Genomic DNA, 21,542 nt, shown 5'->3' with positions numbered 1-21,542 from the left:
AATGGTTGGGGTTTTTTCCCTGCTTGAGGAAAAGAACTCTGCAAAGTAGATTAAAACTTCCCAGGGGAGGCCAATGCAGGGTAGATGAAGATACACCCAGTGCTTTTTTTCTGGGGGGGGGGACGCAGGGGTACGCTTACCCCTGAACATTTTGTGAGTCTAAGTTTGGCCTCATTGAGGGGCAGTAATTCAATATGAGTGGGAAAATGAGAATGCCCCTAAACATTTTTTTTAAGAAAAAAAGCACTGGATACACCTAAGGACTTACTAAAATCCTTGATTTGTTTGTGTTGGAGCCCAGTAGCAGGGAGGTGCTATAGACCAGGCGTAGGCAAACTTGGCCCTACAGATGTTTTGGGACTACAATTCCCACCATCCCTAGCTAACAGGACCAGTGGTCAGGGATAATGGGCGTTGTAGTCCCCAAACATCTGGAGGGCTGAGTTTGCATACTATGCCTGCTATAGACTACAGAAAAGATCTTTTGCCTCCTACAGGTTAGCATGGCAAGAGATAATTTTGTACCTTTAGCCTAGTAAACAAATCTAAGCAAAACATTTTGTTCACTTGCTTTACTGTGCAGCTCCATTACTTGAGTGTCAGTGGCATTAAAGTATGGCTACCTAAGCAGAAAGAAACTTCAGTAGATGAGACCAAATTTGTAACGACGCATCTGCTCCTTTTCATATCCTTTTCAAGCATCCTGACAACGTTCTGGATTGGGGGCTGGACAGTTGGTAAAAGCCCATAAGGATGTTGGCATCTTAGGGTGACTGAAGTATACACTTGATACCCTGGAAGCTTGCTTGTGCAGGTCTGCAGCACATTGGGTGTCAGTTGTATTTGGTCTGCCTGAAATTCTTTACCTAAAGTTCAGTTTTTCATGTGGCTTATAGTTGTTGACAAGTATTAAGAAATCAATGCTAGGTTAAACCATGTGTAGACTCCACTCCAAGATAGCTTCACTCTTATTGCAGTGTCTTACAAACTATTTGTCTTATATTTTATGTTATGTTTGCCTTCTTCCACAATGAGAATAAAGACAAATAAAACATATATTTTCCCCAGAGTGGCTGGGGAAACTCAGCCAGATGGGCGGGGTATAAATAATAAATTATTGTTGTTGTTGTTGTTGTTGTTGTTGTTGTTGTTGTTATTATTATTATTATTATTATTATTATTATTATTATTATTATTAAATCTACTGTAATTGCATTCATGGTTTACCTTGCTATTTAAAATAAATACAGATCAGTCTTCAAGCCTGAAATGTCTTTGATAGCTATTGTCCCTGTCAGTTTTACATACTGCACAAGCCCAATGCTATCAAGTGATGGCAGTGAGCTGACTTGAGATTCAGTAGGCTTTCCTTGAGTTACTGTTGCTGTGAATCCCACAAGTGATACTCTTGCCTTCCTGCATTTTTGGATGAGTGCAACAGGGAGCTGCACGATGGAGGAGTGATGTTGGTGGAGCTGTTTGGGGCTAGATAACCATTGCTCCACCCATCCACTCCCACCCAGAAAAAAAGCTGGTTAGGGCTAGATATAAGAACAGGTCGGTGGCTCACGCTCAGTTTATGAGACCAGGTAAATAGGCTACAGTTGTCAACACTGTTGGCAAAACCTGGATGTGCTGCAGTCCCCAACTGGAACAGTACAAAGACAGAGGAGGCTTTACCCCGTTTTACAGAGGGAGAGTTTCTTTTATATTCTAGTTGAAGGGAGACAGCAGTTGACCTATTGGGACCAGTGCTCTCCTCTGGTTTTACCATTACCAGGACTTTTAATTGTATATAGCATTGTGTTCCTGTATGGGGGCATTAGGAACATACATAGCCTTATACAAAGTCAGATCCTGGTTCTGGAAATTGCCATACAGAGACACCATTGCTCCATCTAGCCAAGTATTGTCTGCCCTGACTTGCAAGGCTATCCCGTATTTCATATCAAGGTCTCTCACCTCTACCTAGAAATGCCAGGAATTGAACTTGGGACCCTGCTAAGCTATGACCCTTAAACTGTGCATGTGCAAACCTTTTGAGAGAATCCCATGTGTAAGGTGTTCTGAATATGGAGTAGAAGGATGTGTGTTTTCTGTGTGGGGGGGGTACATTTCACTCCTCTGTTGCTGGCATGGAGCTACCACATTAACTGTTAGAGAGAATGATGATATATGCATACATAGTCACAAAAGAAGGTTAATTTTCATTAATAATTGCTTTATCCAATTGATCTCAGAGAAAAGCTTATCATCCAGATGGTGGGTTAGCATACAATGTGTGCCCAAAAGTTGTAAAGAGGGATTCTCAGTCTGGGCACAAGCATTTTGAAGTAAAGCTTGGCTTGAGTTCTTCTAAGAGACAGACAGACAACAGATTTTTTTGTCATGTTAATTATTAATTATTAAAATGGCTCACATCTAGTTCCAAAACCTCTAATTTCCACCACCAAAAAAAGTAATCAAGAATCTACATTACTAATGATATTGACCTCAGAGAGGCTGATTTGAGTGGCAGTGCTAATGGAAAAAGTCCAACATGAAAGTTAAAGTTCTGATGAGATACCTTCTCAAAAAAATTTTTTTTGACAGTGTTTCGTCAATTTGAGGTTAACAACAAACTATGAAACCAACAAAAAAATAACAGCCATTAAGAAAAGCGGGATTGTTCAAAAACTAAAGAAATTGTTTTTTAAAAAATGAATAAAAAGAAGAGCCCCTAAAAGGAAGCATAGTCTCTGAGCTTCCCAGTTCACCTCTAGATGCATCTTGGCTGCTGTCTCCATCTGAGGCTGAAATGGAAAAGGTCTAGGGTTCAGAAAATGGCCACCAAGTAACAGCACGTTCAGAGGTCTAAAGTAACAGAATATCCCGAAGTTCTCAGTCCGAGATTTTGAGGTTAACCAGCTAAATAGCAAAGGAGTAGGTGGACTCACTCCATGCTTGGGGTGATGCAGGACATGTAAACAGGTTTCATTTACCTGTGCAGCACCATAGCTTCCCACCCCAGCCTCTGGGCAGTTTGTCAGCCACTCCTTGTTCTCTCTTCTGGATGTGATTTGAGGTTTTATAATCTACAGCAAGTCAGAAGCAGAAGTTAAAAGGTCGGCTTTGTCTATGCCACTGGCCAAAATGTCCGCCCCCCCCCCGTTGTTTCCCCAAGCAAGGTGGCATATACTATACAGGTAAGCACCACAGAATCTCAGAAGCAGTTTCACAAAAGTTTTCCTCACAGGCACAAAGTGGATCTTGGGCTGTTGGTTTTTGAAAAAGCTTTCAGGCCTACCCCCTTTCTAAAGGCCAGGTTGGGCAGACTCTGCAGCTAGGCACCTAGTGTCTCATAAGCAAGCTCTCACAGAGCTCTTCCTCCACAGAGCAGGATCCGGAATGCTGGTCTCCATTCCCAGATGAGACAGATTTTACAGGTAGGCACCCCAGAGTCTCACAAGGATAGGCACCTGATCATATATGAGCTTTCCCACCATTTCATAATGATGACATCTTACTAGTAACTGGTACAATGATTACTTGACCATTAAAACATGCTACATTTTCACCTTGCATCATTGAGAGAGGTTCAAACACACTTAAATAAATGGGTTTTCCCGTCAATAAAATATATGAACAGGGCCCGCTATTCTCAAGTTACGCTAATCTTATCAAGTTGCAAGTTGTTCTCATTGTTCTAGAGAAATAATAAGTGACTTAGACTTTGTGTGCCCAAACTGTTTCATCATCTTGGAAAATTCAGCTTCCTAGATAAGTTTTTAAAAAAACTTTTAAAAGTTACAAATTCAGTAGTGAGCGGTGCTATTTAGACTGTTGTGTTTCAGCCTGACATGGCTATGTTCTTTTTCTTTTAGAAAAGTGATAATTATTACATTAAAAATTCCCCAGTGCAAACCTGTTCATTCAAGTTGAATCTGAATTCTCATTTTAGGAATATTGAATATTGAATGAATGTTCTCCCAAGGCACAATCTATTTATTTATTTATTTATTTGTTTGTTTATTTAGTTATCAAATTTGTATACCACACTATATCTGCAGATCTCAGGGTGTTTCACAAAATAAATGTGCAATGCATAATGTAAAATAGGTGAATTCAGCTGATATGTGTGGTGTAGAATATGATGCGCAAATAAGTGTATTTTGTTTTTCTCTGGAAACAGTTTAGAAGATAAAAGTGTGTATAACTTAGGTCTGCATTTAATGTTATATGGTATCATGTGATTAAAAGCTAATTGGTTAACTGTACTTCTATGCTATATTTGTAACTTAATTATATCTTTTTCTTTTTGTTATCCAGGTAGTTCGTTCTACACCCATCTTGGTTATAGTGGTATATTTTTATTTTCTACTTCAAATATGTATATAACCTCAAATGATCAAGTAAATGACTGAAACATGTGAAAGATGGACTTTTATACAGTTTGGAATCATGAATACAGTAGATACTATTCAGCTAGATTTAGAACCTCAAAATTTGCCTTGAATTTAATATAGATATGAATTTCTTCTGGATTTTCTGAAGGGCAATCCTTAATCCTGAGGTGGCACATTTTCCTGGAGAATGTCAGCAGGGTCAATCTTCATTGCTGTCAAGGGAGAGGGACAACATGACCCTTCCTGCCAAGCTCTGCCTAGTGAGATGAACAGTCAGGTCAAGTTGGAGCTGTAAGAGCTCTTTGAGGCTTCTCCTCCACCTGCCCAACATGCCTGCGAAGGCCCTCTGGGGATGTTCCTTTGTGTGTGTATGTGCGCAGAGTCTCTTCAAGAGCACTCCATTCTCCCCTAGTCTGGAGCCAGATGTCTTGCCACTGAAGGAAAGTAGCAATTTTAATCTAAAATAAAAGTACAGTGGTACCTTGGTTGTCGAACGTAATCCATTCTGGGAGTCCATTCGACTCCCAGAACCGTTCAAAAACCAAGGAACGGCTTCCAATTGGCTGCACTCAATCAGAAGCCGCTTCAGATGTCCGGCTTCCAAAAAATGTTCGCAAACCGGAACACTTACTTCCGGGTTCGGGAGCCAATTTGTTCGGGAGCCAGGCCATTCGACAACCAACTAGGATAGATGTTCTGGCAGCAAAAACTGTGAGGCAACAACTAATATGTGATCCTATGCCCACTCTCTCCTCTTGTCATAGGGCAAGGTAGACTAAAACTGCTCCTAGAGCATCTGTCTCCCCAGGCAAATTGGCAGGGAAACACTTTTGATATCCACAAATATCAAATGTAACTTACAAACTCTGTCCAGCAGTTTATCCATGGTTTATTTACTACCAAAAACCCCCACAGTTGGCTTGTGAATGTTGGGTAGCAGAGTATCCAAGGATACAGTTTCTAGTTGTTCGATGGAATATACTGCTTTGACTTAGCAAAGACAAGGAAACTCACTATTCCCTAAGGGAGATGGCAGCATCTGCTGTTTTTTGGCCTAATTGTCCTTAGTCATTTGATATGTCGCTGAATGGGTCTCCACCCAAATTTGTTTTTACTACCTTAAAATAAAATACAGTCTGTTTTTCAAGAGAGCTTATTCCATAAAATGGCTTACAGCTGTATTTCAAACCACGACATCATTACAATCTACAAGAATAAAATATTACATACATTCAGCAAGCATTACAGAATAGATACTGCAGACATGGACTTTAATAAGAAGGTCTTGCACAATGTCGTGCTTTAATAGGGTGCTGGCTAATGGAAGCCCACCCTTAACTCTGCTTCTCTGTTACGTGCCAAGGTGAAGGAATGGCCTCCTGGAGCCTCAGGAAGAAAATGAAATTTCTCTTCTCTGAATTTCCTGGAAGATAGTCCACCTGCGACCTCTTTGTGACTAGCCAGCCGGTTATGGATTTCCTTCAAACCAGAGCTTCTGTCAACATTGTACATACGTTGGAGGCAGACAGATGTGCCTGGGGTGAACTCACCTCCCTGCTCACCTCTTTCTTTCCATTTCTTATTGTTTTCAGAAACAGTTGTTTTTGAAATGATAATAGAATTGGTGCCTGTTGGTATGGTTGTTTTTTTTATTTGGTTTTGAGTGGGGACCAAAGGGTTTGTGCCCTCTTCCAGTCTGCTCTGGCAGGGCAGGGTATCCATTCCTTCTGGCAATGCGATCAAAATTGACCTACCTACGTGTTCCAGGTGCCTTCTCAAGGTTGAGAGCTGCCCTCTGTGAGACTTAGAGAAACAGAAATTCGTAGTAAGGAAAATTTCCAATTTTTCATTTTTGTGTGTACTGAAGCAAGTCTTCTTATATAACAACCCCTTTATATATTTATGGAAAATATCATACTTTTGTTTTTCATATTTTTTGTATATCTACATAGAATTATTAATTCCTTTTTTTTAAAAAAAAAACCCCATACTTTTTAACCATATAAAAATTCCCATCAGCTATTTTTCTTTTTAAAACAATTTCTTAAAACTGTGCTTGTTGAAGGCTATGATCCTGCACACAATTAATCTGCTTAAGTCCTACATTTAAGCTGCCCGATTGTGTGTAGGATTGCTGCTGAAGGTATTTGCAAATTAATGTTCTTCAACAAAAGGCCAACCTATCGTTGTTAGATCAAAACTGGTGCCTTTTAAAAGAACTACATTTTTAGATAATTCCATCATAAAAGGCACCATTGCCATTTATCTGTGAAAGTCCATTTTAAACATTGTTTCTATAATACTTGTATACCTTCAGGAGTGGAACGTCTTGTTCATTCTTGCTGAATATATAGCTCTGTGCCAAAAATTGCCTAAAAACCAATATAAAATATATATTAATTATAATATAGAATATTATATATTAATTTGGTTTTATTCCACATCATTAACCATAAACTCCAGCATGCAATTGGATTACCACATTACCTGTAAGAGGAATGAGTAGTTCCTAATACTAATTAAAATCAATTCTGAAGGGGAGTTTTGGACCATTCAAGAACCCATTATTTGGATAAATATTTGGGCAGCTTGCCTGTGATAGTGGAGGAGCAGGGCAGGAGGGAATCCCACAGCCCACTGATGAAGTCTCCCTCACTTAATTAGAAGTTCACTGAATAGATAGCTTGCAGCAATGCCTTCAGTTCTTTCATACTTAATTACAATAAGCCTGATCAAGAATGCAGTATGTGAGAAAGGGAAGATTACCTCTTCCCTCCCTAAAGCATGCACACTGTGATTGTAGGAGCCATAGGGAAAAAAGTCTCCCATTGGCCTTGCTGCCATAGGGGAAAGTGCTAGAGAAATGTAAAATACAATGACCCCAGAGTTAAAACTCATTGATTGGAATGACTGTGTATAAAAAGGAGAGTATGGTAGTTATGCCTCTTTCTCAATAAAATGTTTAATATGACCTTATGATTGGAGATACTATATTATTGTAGTTGGTAAATTATTGTAGTGTCCTCTAAAAAATGAGCTGCAGCAAAATTCGGGCTTGCATTCTCCACTTCTTACAAAACTAACTTTGGAAGTTTTTGCTTGTGTGTTTATTTAATCACAGGTTTCCGCAGCTGAAGTTGGTTTGTTTCAGATAATAAACTGTGGTTAACCAAAAACAGAAATGAAAGCTTCCCCACTTCTCTGAATTGTATGGGAAAATTCGGTGAAAGTGTTGGAGCCCAAAGTTTACTGAGCTTTGTACTTGGCTGTGCACGTTGTGTTAAACCAGGCATAGGCAAACTTGGCCCTCCAGATGTTTCAGGACTACAACGCTCATCATCCCTAGCTAGTAGGACCAGTGGCCAGGGATGATGGGAATTGTAGTCCCAAAACATCTGGAGGGCCGAGTTTGCCTATGCCTCTGTTAAACCATGGTTTGGCATGATGTATATATGTTGCCATAGAGTTAATCTCTTTCATTCCCTTTTTCTGTGTCATTTCTGATTTTTCTGGGTATCAGGAGTAACTCACCCAGTGGGGTGGAGCTGCAGCAATAGTCTCCCAGCAGCAGGGAGGGGTGAGGTTAGGGCTATGCGGGATGCTCCCACTTGTTCACCCATGTAGCCCCAAATTCTCCAGTGCCTCACCCCTTTTCCTCATGGTAAGTGGCAGTGACCATGGTGGCTGGAGGCTGTTGTTTGGCTCCATGGCACTGGGCAAGCTGCTCCTCTCTCCTCATGTCAGCTAAAGAAACAACCTGCTCAAATGATATCAGCTCACATCTAAATATATTTGGTAGGGAATACATCAAACTTGCCTATCTTCCTTATGTACTTTGGGGAAAGAGTGAGAGAGATGACTTAAAGGGAGTAAACTGCCATTTAGTTTAGCTTATAGTTAATCACCTTGGTAGTCCAAAGCACACAAAGTGGCTCAATTGTGTCAATTGTATACAATTATAACAAATGGAATTTCTGCCATTAAATGCTCCGTTCCTATGCGTGGAGCTAATTGCATCATTTTTTCCAAAACAAATCATAAAAATTAACTCTGCATTCAAAGCATATAAAAAGATTAACTCCACTTGTGCAACTCTAAAAGCCATAAACAGAAAACATTTTGTACGAAAAACCACCTAGTACTGTGTGAAATTATATATTTCTCTACATATTTTTTATGTTTACATTGTACATTCTGCTGGATGATTATTTATTTCTAGTTTTCAGATTTGGCTCAAAAGCCATATAATCTGATTTTTCTTTTGCCCTCTCTTATTTTGTGATAATATATACTAATGAAAGTGGAAGAACCCCTGGCTTTTGTCCAAGTGGCAATGTTAATGTTTCTCAGTATATCTATATCATGGCAACACAACCACTAATGTGCCAAGTGAAACCTCCTTTACACCTTTTTGCTTGTACTCTGTTACAAGAGTCTTGAAAGACTCTTGAATGTAATGCATAGCACCCCACCTCACCCCCGTGATCTCACAAGTTTCACGTGCAGTTTTTTTGGCACGTCTTACTGCTTAGCCATTCTGGCCTCAAGGAAGAAACTTTTAGCCCTTCCCTATATGTGGAACACCTTTCCTGTTTGGATGCACACCTTCTTGTGATATTAACAGAGCACCAGGTGGTGTGGACTTCATTTGCCCTTTGTGGGATCTTGACATTGGAATGAGGTATTATGCAAAACGTGAAAGGAAGTGTAACTAGTCATAAATAAGCACAGCATTTGCTGCGATTTGAGATAATGAGCAGATTAAACCTTTTGAAAAGTTCTACACACAAGAAGCATCACTGTCTCATGGGAAGAGAATATATTTGTTCTGGAATAGTTTTAAAATAATTTCCTTCAGTTCAAGGATAGGCAAAGTTATGCATAACTTAGGTTTAATATTTGATTCGTTAATATTAAGTGAAGATCTTTTGTTCTATGCTCAGTGAACAGATTTTCATTAATTATTTGTTCATTCCTTTGTATTTCCAAATGCCTGCTTTAATAAATCTAACTTTTCCCCTACACTAAATGGAGAATAACTTTTTTGGCATTCAAATTGTACAACTTTCTGAAAAGTATTTTTAATGTTTTAATGCACATTTTGTTGCATTTCAACTTAACCTATCTCTTGTCAGTGAAAATACTTCCCGCCTTTGAGCTTTTGCAAACCTTATTTCACTGGGAAAGGAGAACTGCAACTCAAGCAAAAGGATACATTTTTCATACTCAAAATGAAAGTTAGATGAATCAGGGAAACAATGATGTACTTTCAGTTGCCCAAAACAGGCCTTAAACTACCCCATACATTATTCTTGGCTGGTCCATGTGGTTAGAACTCCCTCACAGAATTCTTAGGAGATGATACCTCTCCTTCTTCCTTTAAATTCCAATTGAACTCCACCTCTTCCACAAACCCCTTGATTTGTCTCCCTGTCTGGAACCTTATTATACCCAGTTTCCTGGGAATAAGCCCTATTAAACTCAATGGGATTTACTTCTGAGTAGGCAAGTATAGGATTGCACTGTTAATTTTTACCACCAATTACATGTGTAATCCTAAACCTACTAGACACTTAAGTCTCATTGAGCTCAGTGGAATTTACTTTTGAATATAGATGCTTAGGATTGTGCAGCAAGTATATGGAACTCTATTTCCTCCTGTTCCTTTGCTGTTAGCCTGCTCTCTCCCTTTTCTTGTTTGTGCTTAGGGCAGGGGCCAGTATTTTTGCTTAACTTATGTTAAGTCTTTGAAGTACTATACAAATAACAGAAAAAGTTTCTATTTAGTGCATTTTACTATTACAGTATTACTATTTTCATCCTTTGTTTAGAATATAACTTAAGAAAGAACAGAGTACATATTGAATTTGAAGAGTAGATACAGTACAAGTTTTCATACCATAGAGCATTCACTGAGAAAGTCAGGAGCAAATAAAGTTCTTGGCTTTCTGCATTTTTGGCAAACAAAACTTAGAACACTGAACAATACATTATAGAATTATAGTAAATTTTCATTTCCTGTGTTTAGTACTTTTCATAGAGACAAAAAAAAAGTTACAGTCAGGGAAGTAAATAAAAATACATTCTTTCTCTTAGAGGATTATGGAACGCCAACGGATAATTTTGAAGATACTACAAATAATAGTAATCCAGTTACTTCTACGGATGTTTCCGACAAAAACAATGAAGATAGCATCACTGTAAGTATATACATAGTTTCCTGGTTTGTTATCGTAGCAGACTTTCTGACAAGGGATCTGATACGTTTGTGGTGTTTTAGCTTGTAACAAGACACCACCTTGACTATACCCCAGAGCTTTTCACAGGCATTTATATAATGTGAAACAATTGCCTTTTCAAAGAGTTGGTAAATTATAGATAGAAAACAATGTGCAAAGTTTGTTTCATACGTTCCCATTAAGTGATATTACTTAGTTGCAGCTTCCAAGCTGCATGGAAACGACTCCCATTTACAGCCTGAAATATTTTGGGTTTCCCTCCTTTGGCATGAAAAACATGGTGTAACTTTAGCTGAATGTTCTAGTGAGCACCCATATAATTTAAGTAACTATAAGGTCAACGTGGGTGGCGCTGTGGTATAAACCACTGAGCCACTGATCAAAAGGTCGGCGGTTTGAATCCCCATGGCGAAGTGAGCTCCCGTTGCTCGGTCCCAGCTCCTGCCAACCTAGCAGTTCGAAAGCATGCCAAAAAAGTGCAAGTAGATAAATAGGTACCGCTCCGGTAGGAAGGTAAACGGCATTTCTGTGCGCTGCTCTGGTTTCCAGAAGCAGCTTAGTCATGCTGGCCACATGACCCGGAAAAACTGCAGACAAATACCGCTTCCCTTGGCCTGTAAAGCAAGATGAGCACCACAACCCCAGAGTCGTCTGCAACTGGACTTAACTGTCAGGGGTCCTTAACCTTTTTAAAGCCAAGATAAACTGGATGTTGTATCCAAGGAGCGGATGATCTTGAGATATTTTCCTGGTTCTGGTTTCCTTAGCAAAAAGCCATAGAAGCCATATTTTGAAGTCTCTTTTATCGAAGAGGCAACCTTATTTTTTTTTTTTTAAGGATTAAAATTCTAAATTCTCAGCTCTTACTAGGGCGTTGTGACTATCCCTAGTAAGAGCAGCCTAGGTGTGTAACACCCATAGGCTCTGAGTGGCAAGAGTTCAGACTGCAAACATCAAAAGCTTTTCCAGTTTGACAATTCTGATATCATGTTCAAATACTGCCAATGCTTCAATACTGGGTTTAATGCACCTTGCTTTTCTTTTAGGTCTATGTTGTAGTGGGGATTGCAGCATTAGTGTGCACTGGCTTAGTTATTTTGCTCATTATTCTCAAGTTTGGAAGGCACTCCAAGTTTGGAATGAAAGGTAAGAGGGGCTGCTTTTATTTCTTTACTTCAATGGGTTAGATTGTTGCTTTTTTTCCTATACACACTATGTACATTTACATAGGGACGCGGCTGGCGCTGTGGTCTAAACCACTGAGCCTAGGTCTTGCTGATTGGAAGGTCGGCAGTTTGAATCCCCGTGACGGGGTGAGCTCCCAATCTACGGTCCCAGCTCCTGCCAACCTAGCAGTTCGAAAGCACGTCAAAGTGCAAGTAGATAAATAGGTACCACTCCGGCGGGAAGGTAAACAGCGCTTCCATGTGCTGCTCTGGTTTGCCAGAAGCGGCTTAGTCATGCTGGCCACATGGCCCAGAAGCTGTATGCCGGCTCCCTCGACCAGTAAAGCAAGATGAGTGCCACAACCCCAGAGTCATCTGCAACTGGACCTAACAGTCAGGGGTCCCTTTACCTTTACCTTTATATACATTTACATGTGTAAACTTTGTACAAAATACATACAGTATGCATGTTAACTCAGAAAATGGAAGGTGTATTTTAATGTACCTCCTGGAAGATACAGCAAGTTTTCTCTCTATGATTCTTGAAGTTTGCAGTGCATAATAGCAGTACAAAATGCTGGGCCCCTATAGCCTTTCTTCTACTAACAAATGTACACTGGGGCTGTGCGAAAAGTTTGTATGTGTTTGTATGTTCTGGTACAAAGGCATTTTAAGGCAGCCCAAAATGCCCACTTCCTGAAATTCCCCTAAGTGCACCTTAGTCCCTTTATGGTCATGGGTGCTTTCTTTCTCTGCTTCTCCCTCAGCACCATTTCAGAGTGAGGCCATTACTTTCTATATCTCATTATCCATATTCTCCATGGATGTGGCGAGTGCTCTAATACTTTGAGTGCATGTCACAGGAGGGGGAGAGTGGAACCACCAGACAATGAAGGTGTTTCTCAGCCAACAGAGTTGTGGGGGCTCCTCCTCCTGTGTCCTTCTGCAAAAGGTGTTTTGTCTTCAGTTTCCTACTATTCCAATGATTAATACAAATTGCGACTGAAAAACTGAACAGTTCATTTTCATTGCTGTTTCTTTTACTCTTCAGTAACCATTTTATCCATTACACCATGATCAAATAGTTTGTGTGCTTATTCAGTAGAAGTGAGAGTTCTGTTTGCTCCCCTCCCCCCAAAAAAAATATTTTTGGTATAGGAAGTGATTTGACAGCATTGGTCACTGATGTGATTAATTCTCTGTAAAAGAATAGAAAGGGGTCAAGATGCAGTTGTATATCAGCGGTTACTTCATATTTTCTCATATTTGTCCAGTCATTCTACCATATGTGGGCATGTCCACCATGTGTGGTAATATGCACCTGTTTCATCTTCATATTTCCAGGAACAGGTGATAACCTTTCACAGGTTATATGGTGTCACTTAATAAAACTTTCTCTCAGATGTGAACATAAATACAATCAATTTATATCCATACCAACTCCCTCCTGAGTAACTCTGTTTGAATGCACAGTCATATTTCATACTGTGATTATTAGGGGAAAGATTTTTTAAAAATACAGCAAGTTTGGATTTCCTTTATAATTGTAATTCCTTTATATACAACCAGTGCTAATTTTCTAGAAAAAGAGGTGCTATAACTCGCCACTAACACCTCCTTCATTCTCTTATAATGGCAATGGTGCCCCCCCCCCCGAGAAGTGCTGGAATTGAGTTCTGGCTGAAAAAAGTCCCGTATAATACTATAGTTCAGCTACTTTAGAGATGCTGTCCTACACAAAGTAGATGCATTGAAGTTAATTGACGTGACTAATTTGGGATCATTAATTTCACTTTTATCAATTTTAGACCTAGCTGAATACAACTATATGTACAAGTCCAACTGTCCCATCACAAAAAAGCTACCACAGACCCAAAACGGGTTTAGAAGGGGCAGCCAAAAGGCTTTGGGGCATCTATAAGGAAAGACTAAAATGCCTGGAATATTTTAGGTGGGTTTTGTCTTGTGTTTTAAGGCAGCCGTTGGGTGACATGAACTCAGGATCATCCAATAAAGTTAATGGACGTAGATTCCGAACCTACAAAAATCATTACTTCACATAATGAATGATCCATTTATGGAATTCACTGCCACAAGAGGTGGGGATAGCCCTTGGCTCGGATGGTTTTTAAAGTGGATTGGACAAATTGGACTGTCAATTACTATCAGCTGTGGTAAATAAATAGAGCCTTCAGGTTCAGCGGTGGTATATGCCTGAATACCAGTTATAGGGAGTCAGTTTTGTGGGAGAGCTATGACCTTCATGCCCTTCTTGTGGGCTTCTCAAAAGCATCTGGCTAGTGGCTGGAGAATTACAAACAATGGTCACTTATTTGGGAATCTGGGGAAGTAGTGGTTGCAGCCACAGCCTGGTCAGGCCATCTTTACCATGGTATGACCAATCAGGGACATCAGAGCCTCCCCTGCGGTGGCGCCTCTCAGCAGGAAGTGCCCATTTGAACAGGCCAACATGAGACCAGCTGGAGGCATGGCTGCAGTGGTAGGCCAGGGCATCACTGAGGTCCATCCAGTTTTTCCAAGTTCAGGTTGCACCCGGGCTTCCCAGCACAGATCAGCATTGGTTCTTATCTTGGCTAATTATGCTAAGTGTTTTGATTATGCATGTAGCCCCTTCATGAGGCCATCAAACAGGGTCATACGACTTGCAAATAATTTTTCAAGTTCTGTAAATTCCCCTGAAGGTGCTGACTTCTCAGTTTGTCAACATAAAATTTTATTTGCAAATATGCAAACCACAGAAAAGTTTTATTTCCCATATACAGTTTGATTTTAAGAAATCCAGTTTCATGACCAAGGTCTATATATCTATTCGGTGAGACATTTTATTTCGTTCATCAGAGGTCACTACAGTCCCTCTAATGGCAAGGAAATACCTTGAGAAATAAGATACATTAAAAATGATAAGAAATGGTTTTCAAAGAAGGTACAGTAATTTATCTCTACAAGTTATATTTACCTTAACTTACAACTTCACAGGTTGTTTTGGAAGTTTAAAGCATTATAATTTATTAAAGCTGCTGTTGGGAGGGCTACAGAAAACCCATATTTTTGGGTTCTTTCTCAAATAGCTTTGACTTATGGAAATGCTATGTTTATGGAGTAACTTTTGAAAAGTCACGCAAAAAGATATTTTGTTTTGTTTTGTTTTGTTTACAAAGAGCCCTGTTTGGGCTCAATCTTTGTAAGACCAAGAGAAGCTGCAGAAATAGGGTTGGCACAGTTATGATGAAAAAAGAGTCAGGATCCTGGTTTGGGCCCAGCTTTCATTCAAAGGTGAACCGTGTCCCTTAAATGCCATTTTCCCAACTGCTCACCTTTTAAAAGGCCTTGTTCAAGCCTGCTTCGTTTAAAATATGTGGACAATAAACAATGGGATGCTGTTCTTGTTTATTCAGAAGCAAGTCCTATCGAGTTCAGTCAGATTTACTCAATAGGAAATCTGTGTAAGCAACAGGGAATAAGCCACATTGATCTCAGTGGGTCATATAAACTTTAGATGGTATACAGTTGCATTGTATACTGTTGGATTTGATTTCAATAGAACACGGCACACACAATGTCATTGTATATTTCATAAGTCTAACCAAATTATAGACCATTTTATAAAGAGCAGAACATATACCGCTAAACATTTTTTATTAAGGCATATATAAGATTTTTTGAAGGCGCCTATCATCTTCTTAGCCTTCTCTCATCCATCTCTCCCTTCTCTCCTATATCTGTATTTGTATACACCCACAAAACCAGAGGGATATTATGTTATTGAGGCCATATTTCTACTGAACATGATTTTTCTGCTCAGAAAGTGAGTTACTTTGATCACACAGAAAAGCTACTGTGTAAATGTGAAGTAGTAACAGTATTTGTTCCTTTAACAATGGAAGAAATTGAACTAGCTTTGAACTCTGGAAGGGGCTTAAGTTCAGCTCACTACCTCAGAATTCCATATTATCACTATTCTAAAAATCATTACCATCACTAGTGTAAAATTAGGAAAGTGCTTACCATAGTGATGTATCCTCCCTCAGGGTTGCTGCCAACATATGTTTAAAGAAAAATCAAATGTAAGCTAATGAGATCTTTCTGTCTGAAAGCACATCCTTGCTCAGAAAGATAATTGAGTGTTGTTGCCTACTCTAAATTTCAAATGCAGTGAATTTGGCTGCAAACTGTTTCAAGCCCTAAGACATATTCAAAGTTTTTTCAGTTCATTTGGGGGAGCTATTGATGTAATTCATTCCACCTTTAATTTGTTCCTCACCCAAGAGACGGATATATCACTACACTAGTTGATCTGTATAAAGGTCCTCGCTGCAACTCATATATCTCATCTGAAAATCTGTGCATCTGTTACGGAGATGGGTTAAGGCAGCATAAGCAATAACTTCACTAGGGACTACAAACAGTACTTGCCAAAAATATGGCCACTTTCCAGCTCTGGTTTTGCCCTTTGTTTCTTCTTCTTTTGAATTTTCCATTAGAGCAGCAGAAAAGTTCTAGTATTCTTTTACGGTGATTGACTGGGTTGCCCTAATTTCTCTGTTGGTTTGTATGCCAGTTAAGTTCATTCAGAACTTCTGAGTCTTAGAATCCCTGTGCTCAGTGTGGAGTTTTGAAAAACAGATTAGTTCGTGGATGAGATTATGCGACTTCTGCTTATTAATATCGTATTATATTAAAAAGCTTAAACTGTGGTGATGTAAAAAGCAGTGTGTTGAACTTCAGTGCCAACAGAATGCTTGTATTGAACACTGATGGCCTGTGCACCAAAACAACACACAAGTCTTCTCATACTTAATTTAGACCAATTCAAATCAACTCCATTAGTAACCCTTCCTATATTAGACTCAAAATGATTTAAATGAATGAAATGTGGGGTTTAATTTTTAAAAATCGGACACTGGATTTAGATTTTTAAAAGTTTGTGATAGTTATCCAAACAGGGTGGTTTTAGGAAGGTTTCCATGTTCCTGAGTTGGATTGTGTTGTTGACAAGGCATCTTGAGTCAGATCAGGGACTTCCTAATCTTCCAAACCGCTATGTGGCTTCAGCTGTCCAAAGCATGCCCAACTTCCTTTTGCCTTTTTTCCTGAAAACCAAAACCAAATTGACTGCCTAAGCACCCAGAGCTCAAGAGAGATTGAGGTGAAGAGCTGGGGGGAGGGACAGGGGCTTGTCTTCTCATTCACGATAGAATAGAGTGTTAAGACCAAAGTCTTTAAAGAGCCTAGGTCTATCAATCCAGTTTGCTCAATGTGTTTAGAAAAAGAACTATCTTAGAGCATTCCTGATTGCAGTTTATCAACACATAATCCTACCCCTGTTATCTGACTTATTTGATGCAAACCAGTCAAGAGCTTTATGTTTGATCCATCCTTACAGATGCAGTGCAATTATATTTCCATCCCATTCCCCAAATGTTGGTCCCCACTGCAGTCTCTTACTACAACCCTTAGGGAAACATGCCAAAAATAGCACTACATTGCTAAATTTTTCACCTGGCTCAAATCCAGCTCATCTTTCGCTGATAATCTCTCTCACAGTTCTTTAAATATACCTACATAAGGGCCAAACTAATGCACACAATAATACAGCGCTCCTGTATTATGTAGCAATCATTTGTACCCTGCTAAATTGTTCTCTAGTTCATATCCTACCCATTACTTGGGCATTTCTTCTTCATAGTCTCTGCGCATGCACACAAATGGATTTTGTGCCTGTGCGGAGTACCTTTCAGAAATTTCTAGCAGTTTTTGTGTGTGAAGGTCTCCCATACTGTGCATGCTTTAATGACTTCTCTGCCACTCCCATGACTACCCCACCAACATCTGGAGTGATGAGCTCCTCTCCATCAGCCTCTGCTTCTATTCTAAGTTATTATGGTGACTATGCTGTCCCAGCAGCAGAGCCCTTCAGTGCAGGTTTCCATTTTTTAAAGGTTTTCGACAATCTACCATGCCTCTTCCCAGTGAAGGAGCTCCTTATTCTCAAAGTCTCCCTTGACATCCTTGTGATTGATGACACTTCCTGCTACTCCATCTTGACTCTCCTGCTTCTTCCTGAGTTCCTTCACCTCACTTTTACCTTACACCTCTGTTATTCCCTTGTTTCTGGATCTATAGCCATGACACCCATCACTACTTTGCTCATGATGAAGACTGGGACTGTGATCTCTGGAGCACCCATCTTCTCTATGGTCCAGTTCCTGGAGCCTTTCACCAATTTATTGTGATGATAAGAGGAACTATGCATCAGATTGGGGCAGAGGTTCCTGTGTATATATCACATATGGATTCCTGCTATAGGTTAGGGATCTCTTTCTGTACTAATAGTATTACACATTAAGCCTCCAGAATTGTGGAGACACACACCCATAAGGTTTCAAAGCCGCCACTGGGATAGGGATCCAGCTCCATCAACTTTCACAGTCCTTCTGCTTTGATTATCTCTATGGAGTCTGTTAGTTGACCTACAGTAGATGGACTAGCAGGTGCTTATTTCAACATGACCTCAAAGCAGGAAAGTGTGTTTAGTTTCATTTTTTGCTTTGCCATGGGTGATGTGAGTATTCCATTTCGGTCTCATCATAGTATTTAGTAAAATTTCATTTTCCTCTACAATGATGATTAGTTATGAGTAGGGCATTCCTAATTCCATATTCTCCACCAAATTACTCAACTTCTTTTACGTACAAAATTATACCCACCCACTTGTTCCATGGTATTGGGGGGGGTGTCATCCTGGATTCTTCATAGGCCACAACTTTTGGCTGGCCACCATGGTTTTCAACACCCACTCAGATAGCATTACGAATTCAGCGTCTTTCTTAGTCTTAACGTCAGCCCTAAATCCTGTTTCACAACCCCAGCATGAACATATTCTTATGTGTGCAGGAGTTCAGACAGGTGCAAACTAGCTATACATATGTGCCAGAGCTCATGGGGGACATATGCATACATGTTCTTGTTCAGTGGAGCATCTGTTGACATGAGAGTGCATGGGGAAGATTTTGCATACAGTATTTCCAGTGCTTTTTTTCTTTAAAAAAATGTTTAGGGCTACCCATTTTCCCACTCATATTGAAATACTGCCCCTCAATGTGGCCAAACTTAGATTCACAAAATGTTTAAGGGTATGCATACCCCTGTGTACCCCAGAAAAAAACACCGAGTATCTCCATGTGGACATTAGAACTCTTCCTTTAGAGTTCTTTGGGTGTTTTCTTCCGTTACTGTACCCATTGAAACCCCTTTACTCTTGGCCTTTCACTTGAACCAAGGAAGTCTCTGAAAGAGCTGGACAGATATTTGGGCACTTCATTTTGCAACGCAAAAAAAGAGTTACCTTAGCACTATGCTGTTGGGTTCTGTCTGATTCTGTGACACAGTTAGGGGTGGTGGCTGATGTCCTATTGCTGTGATATATCTTACCTGATCTCAGGAACAGCAGAGTTTCATCCTAGAAAGAATGAAACAAAGAAAGCAGTGTGTGCCAGACTGTAGCATGCATGCACAGTAGCTAGGGTTCCTTCGGGACTCTGATCTAGAGACTATATCCTCTTGGGGTGATGTTGTGCCAGTGAATGCATTAGCAATTCCCTTTATCTAGCCTATAAATTCCAAATCCTGCGTTAGAGTCATCTAACATATATCTCTGCAAGCAACTAGTGCTTCAAAGGAGCCTCATGAGGGAAAGGGAGCCAGGCAGCTTACCAAAAAAGGAGCCAAAAGAACATTGAATGAGCATTAAAGATGCTCTGGTCAAATGGGAGCTGAAGCAATATCCTTTGTTTTACTTTGACTTCAATACAGCACCTACCATATCTTTCTGTGTATAACATGCCCCCGTGTATAAGACAACCCCTATTTTTTGGGACTCCAAATTTAGGAAATGGGGGGAGATTGCCCAGAGTTGTTAAGCTTTTTTTTTGGGGGGGTTGCCCTGAGTTGTTGGGCTTTTATGGGGGGGGGGGCTTGCCGACAATCTCTCACCCGCCTGACCGCTGATGCCAATCGCCCACCAACTTGCTGCCAAGGCTTTGCCGCAGCCACTAATCACCCACCCAATCGCTGATTACAATCTCCTGCTCACGGCTGCCACCAATCGCATGTCCCCCCCCCTCTGCACTCTCCGTGTATAAGTTGACCCCCAATTTTTAACAGTATTGTTGTTAAAAATCCCATCTTATACACGGATAAATATGGTATATTGTAGCAAGGATAAATTGTTCAATTGTAGCCTGACACATTTCAATGGCAGTTTATAAAATTGGATACACTCCATTTCTAGATGGAATTACTGTACTACTTTTTTTTGTATTCTCCCCTTTCCAGCCAAGCAGCATTATAGTGCCTGTTCCTTTAGTTTTGAACACCTTGATGAATGGATGAATGAATGAATGAATCTTTATTTGCGTCAGCCATCAGCCATAGCAATAAAACAACAATACAATATACAAAGAATAGAAATAAAAAGTCAATTATAGGCTTATTTTGCAGATGGTAGGTTCCAGTAGGACCTGGCATTTTGTTCTTAAGCCTATAAGCCTATCCTGTGTATGTTTTTACCAATAAGTAGGGTGGAGAGTATGCAGAGATGAATTGCATTTCTCAGCAGTTTTTACAAGCTCTCCTCCCGCATACACCCTATTAATCATAATTATGAATATTTCACTACTAATAAAGACATTTGAAACAATATCAACTGGTGCTTTAGTAGAGTCTTTCAAATATTTTGTCACTGTTAGGGCTGGGCGATACCTGGTTTTCAACATTGTGATATATCACCAGCTAAATATCATGATATAATGATATATTACAATGTCTGCAATAAGGAGGAAGAAAGAAATAAGGTGGGGAGGGAGAAGCAGCTGAGATACATGGCCCAGCCCTACAGCTGATCCCCATGCCACTCATGCCGGAGGGGTGGGGGTGGGGCTTCCTTGAACTTCTCAGCTGAGTCGCAGAAGCCTCCTTGCCCCCCAGCTGAGCATGCCCTCATGCTGTTCTGGCCCATGTGAGCCGGAAGGGTGGGTTTCCTTAAGCTTCATCGTCAGCTAGCTTCACAAAACAATGCTTTCTGTCAGTGGCTTGCACACGAGGAAGGGATGAAAGAGCGCTTGCTCACTCAATTCAGGGAGACACAGAAGCACCGGCTGGCTTCCCTGTTTTTCCAATATGGTCGTACCTCGGAAGTCGAACGGAATCCATTCCAGAAGTCCGTTCGACTTCCAAAACGTTCGGAAACCAAGGCGCAGCTTCTGATTGGCTGCAGAAAGTTCCTTCAGCCAATCGGAACCTATGGAACCCACATCAGACATTTGGATTCCAAAGAACGTTCGCAAACTGAAACACTCACTTCCAGGTTTGCGGCGTTCAGGAGCCAAAACGTTTGACTTGTAAGGTGTTCAGCTTCCAAGGTACGACTGTATCATGATTTTTGCATAGCACATGCACACACACAAGTGCAGCACCTCTGCACACATACATACATACATACATACATACATACACCAGTGGCTCCTATGGCACTTTTTCTTTTCCTAGTGGTACTATCACGACTGTCTCTCCTTATCCTTGTTTATGTTCTTGAGTAATTTACATTCCCTCCACCATAGAAAAAGCATAGCTGTCGTTTTTGTATTTTATCCAAACTAAAAATGGTGGGGTGTTGCTTTTTTAACCTTTCTCGCTGTTTTCTGCTGTATAGATTGAAATCATAGGTATTCATT

The 21,542-nt window shown here is 40.1% G+C and overlaps 1 protein-coding gene across 8 annotated transcripts in view; it reads left to right on the top strand.

Annotated features, from left to right (window-relative positions):
* The window catches only part of NTRK2 (neurotrophic receptor tyrosine kinase 2), a 180,191-nt gene that overhangs the window by 55,807 nt on the left and 102,842 nt on the right, over window positions 1-21,542 (top strand). For 4 of the 8 annotated variants that reach the window (XM_082241536.1, XM_082241542.1, XM_082241541.1 and 1 more), the window contains exons 9-12: window positions 3,375-3,425; window positions 4,309-4,341; window positions 10,482-10,585; window positions 11,671-11,770. In XM_082241536.1, coding sequence (XP_082097662.1) covers window positions 3,375-3,425; window positions 4,309-4,341; window positions 10,482-10,585; window positions 11,671-11,770 — 288 coding nt within the window. The remainder of the gene's footprint in view (window positions 1-3,374; window positions 3,426-4,308; window positions 4,342-10,481; window positions 10,586-11,670; window positions 11,771-21,542) is intronic. The other 4 variants (XM_082241540.1, XM_082241539.1, XM_082241538.1 and 1 more) reach the window with 2 other exon arrangements.

Source organism: Podarcis vaucheri, assembly GCF_965113315.1.
Source record: "Podarcis vaucheri genome assembly, chromosome: 11".
NCBI lineage: Eukaryota > Metazoa > Chordata > Lepidosauria > Squamata > Lacertidae > Podarcis > Podarcis vaucheri.
This window is presented reverse-complemented; position numbering and strand designations above follow the sequence as displayed.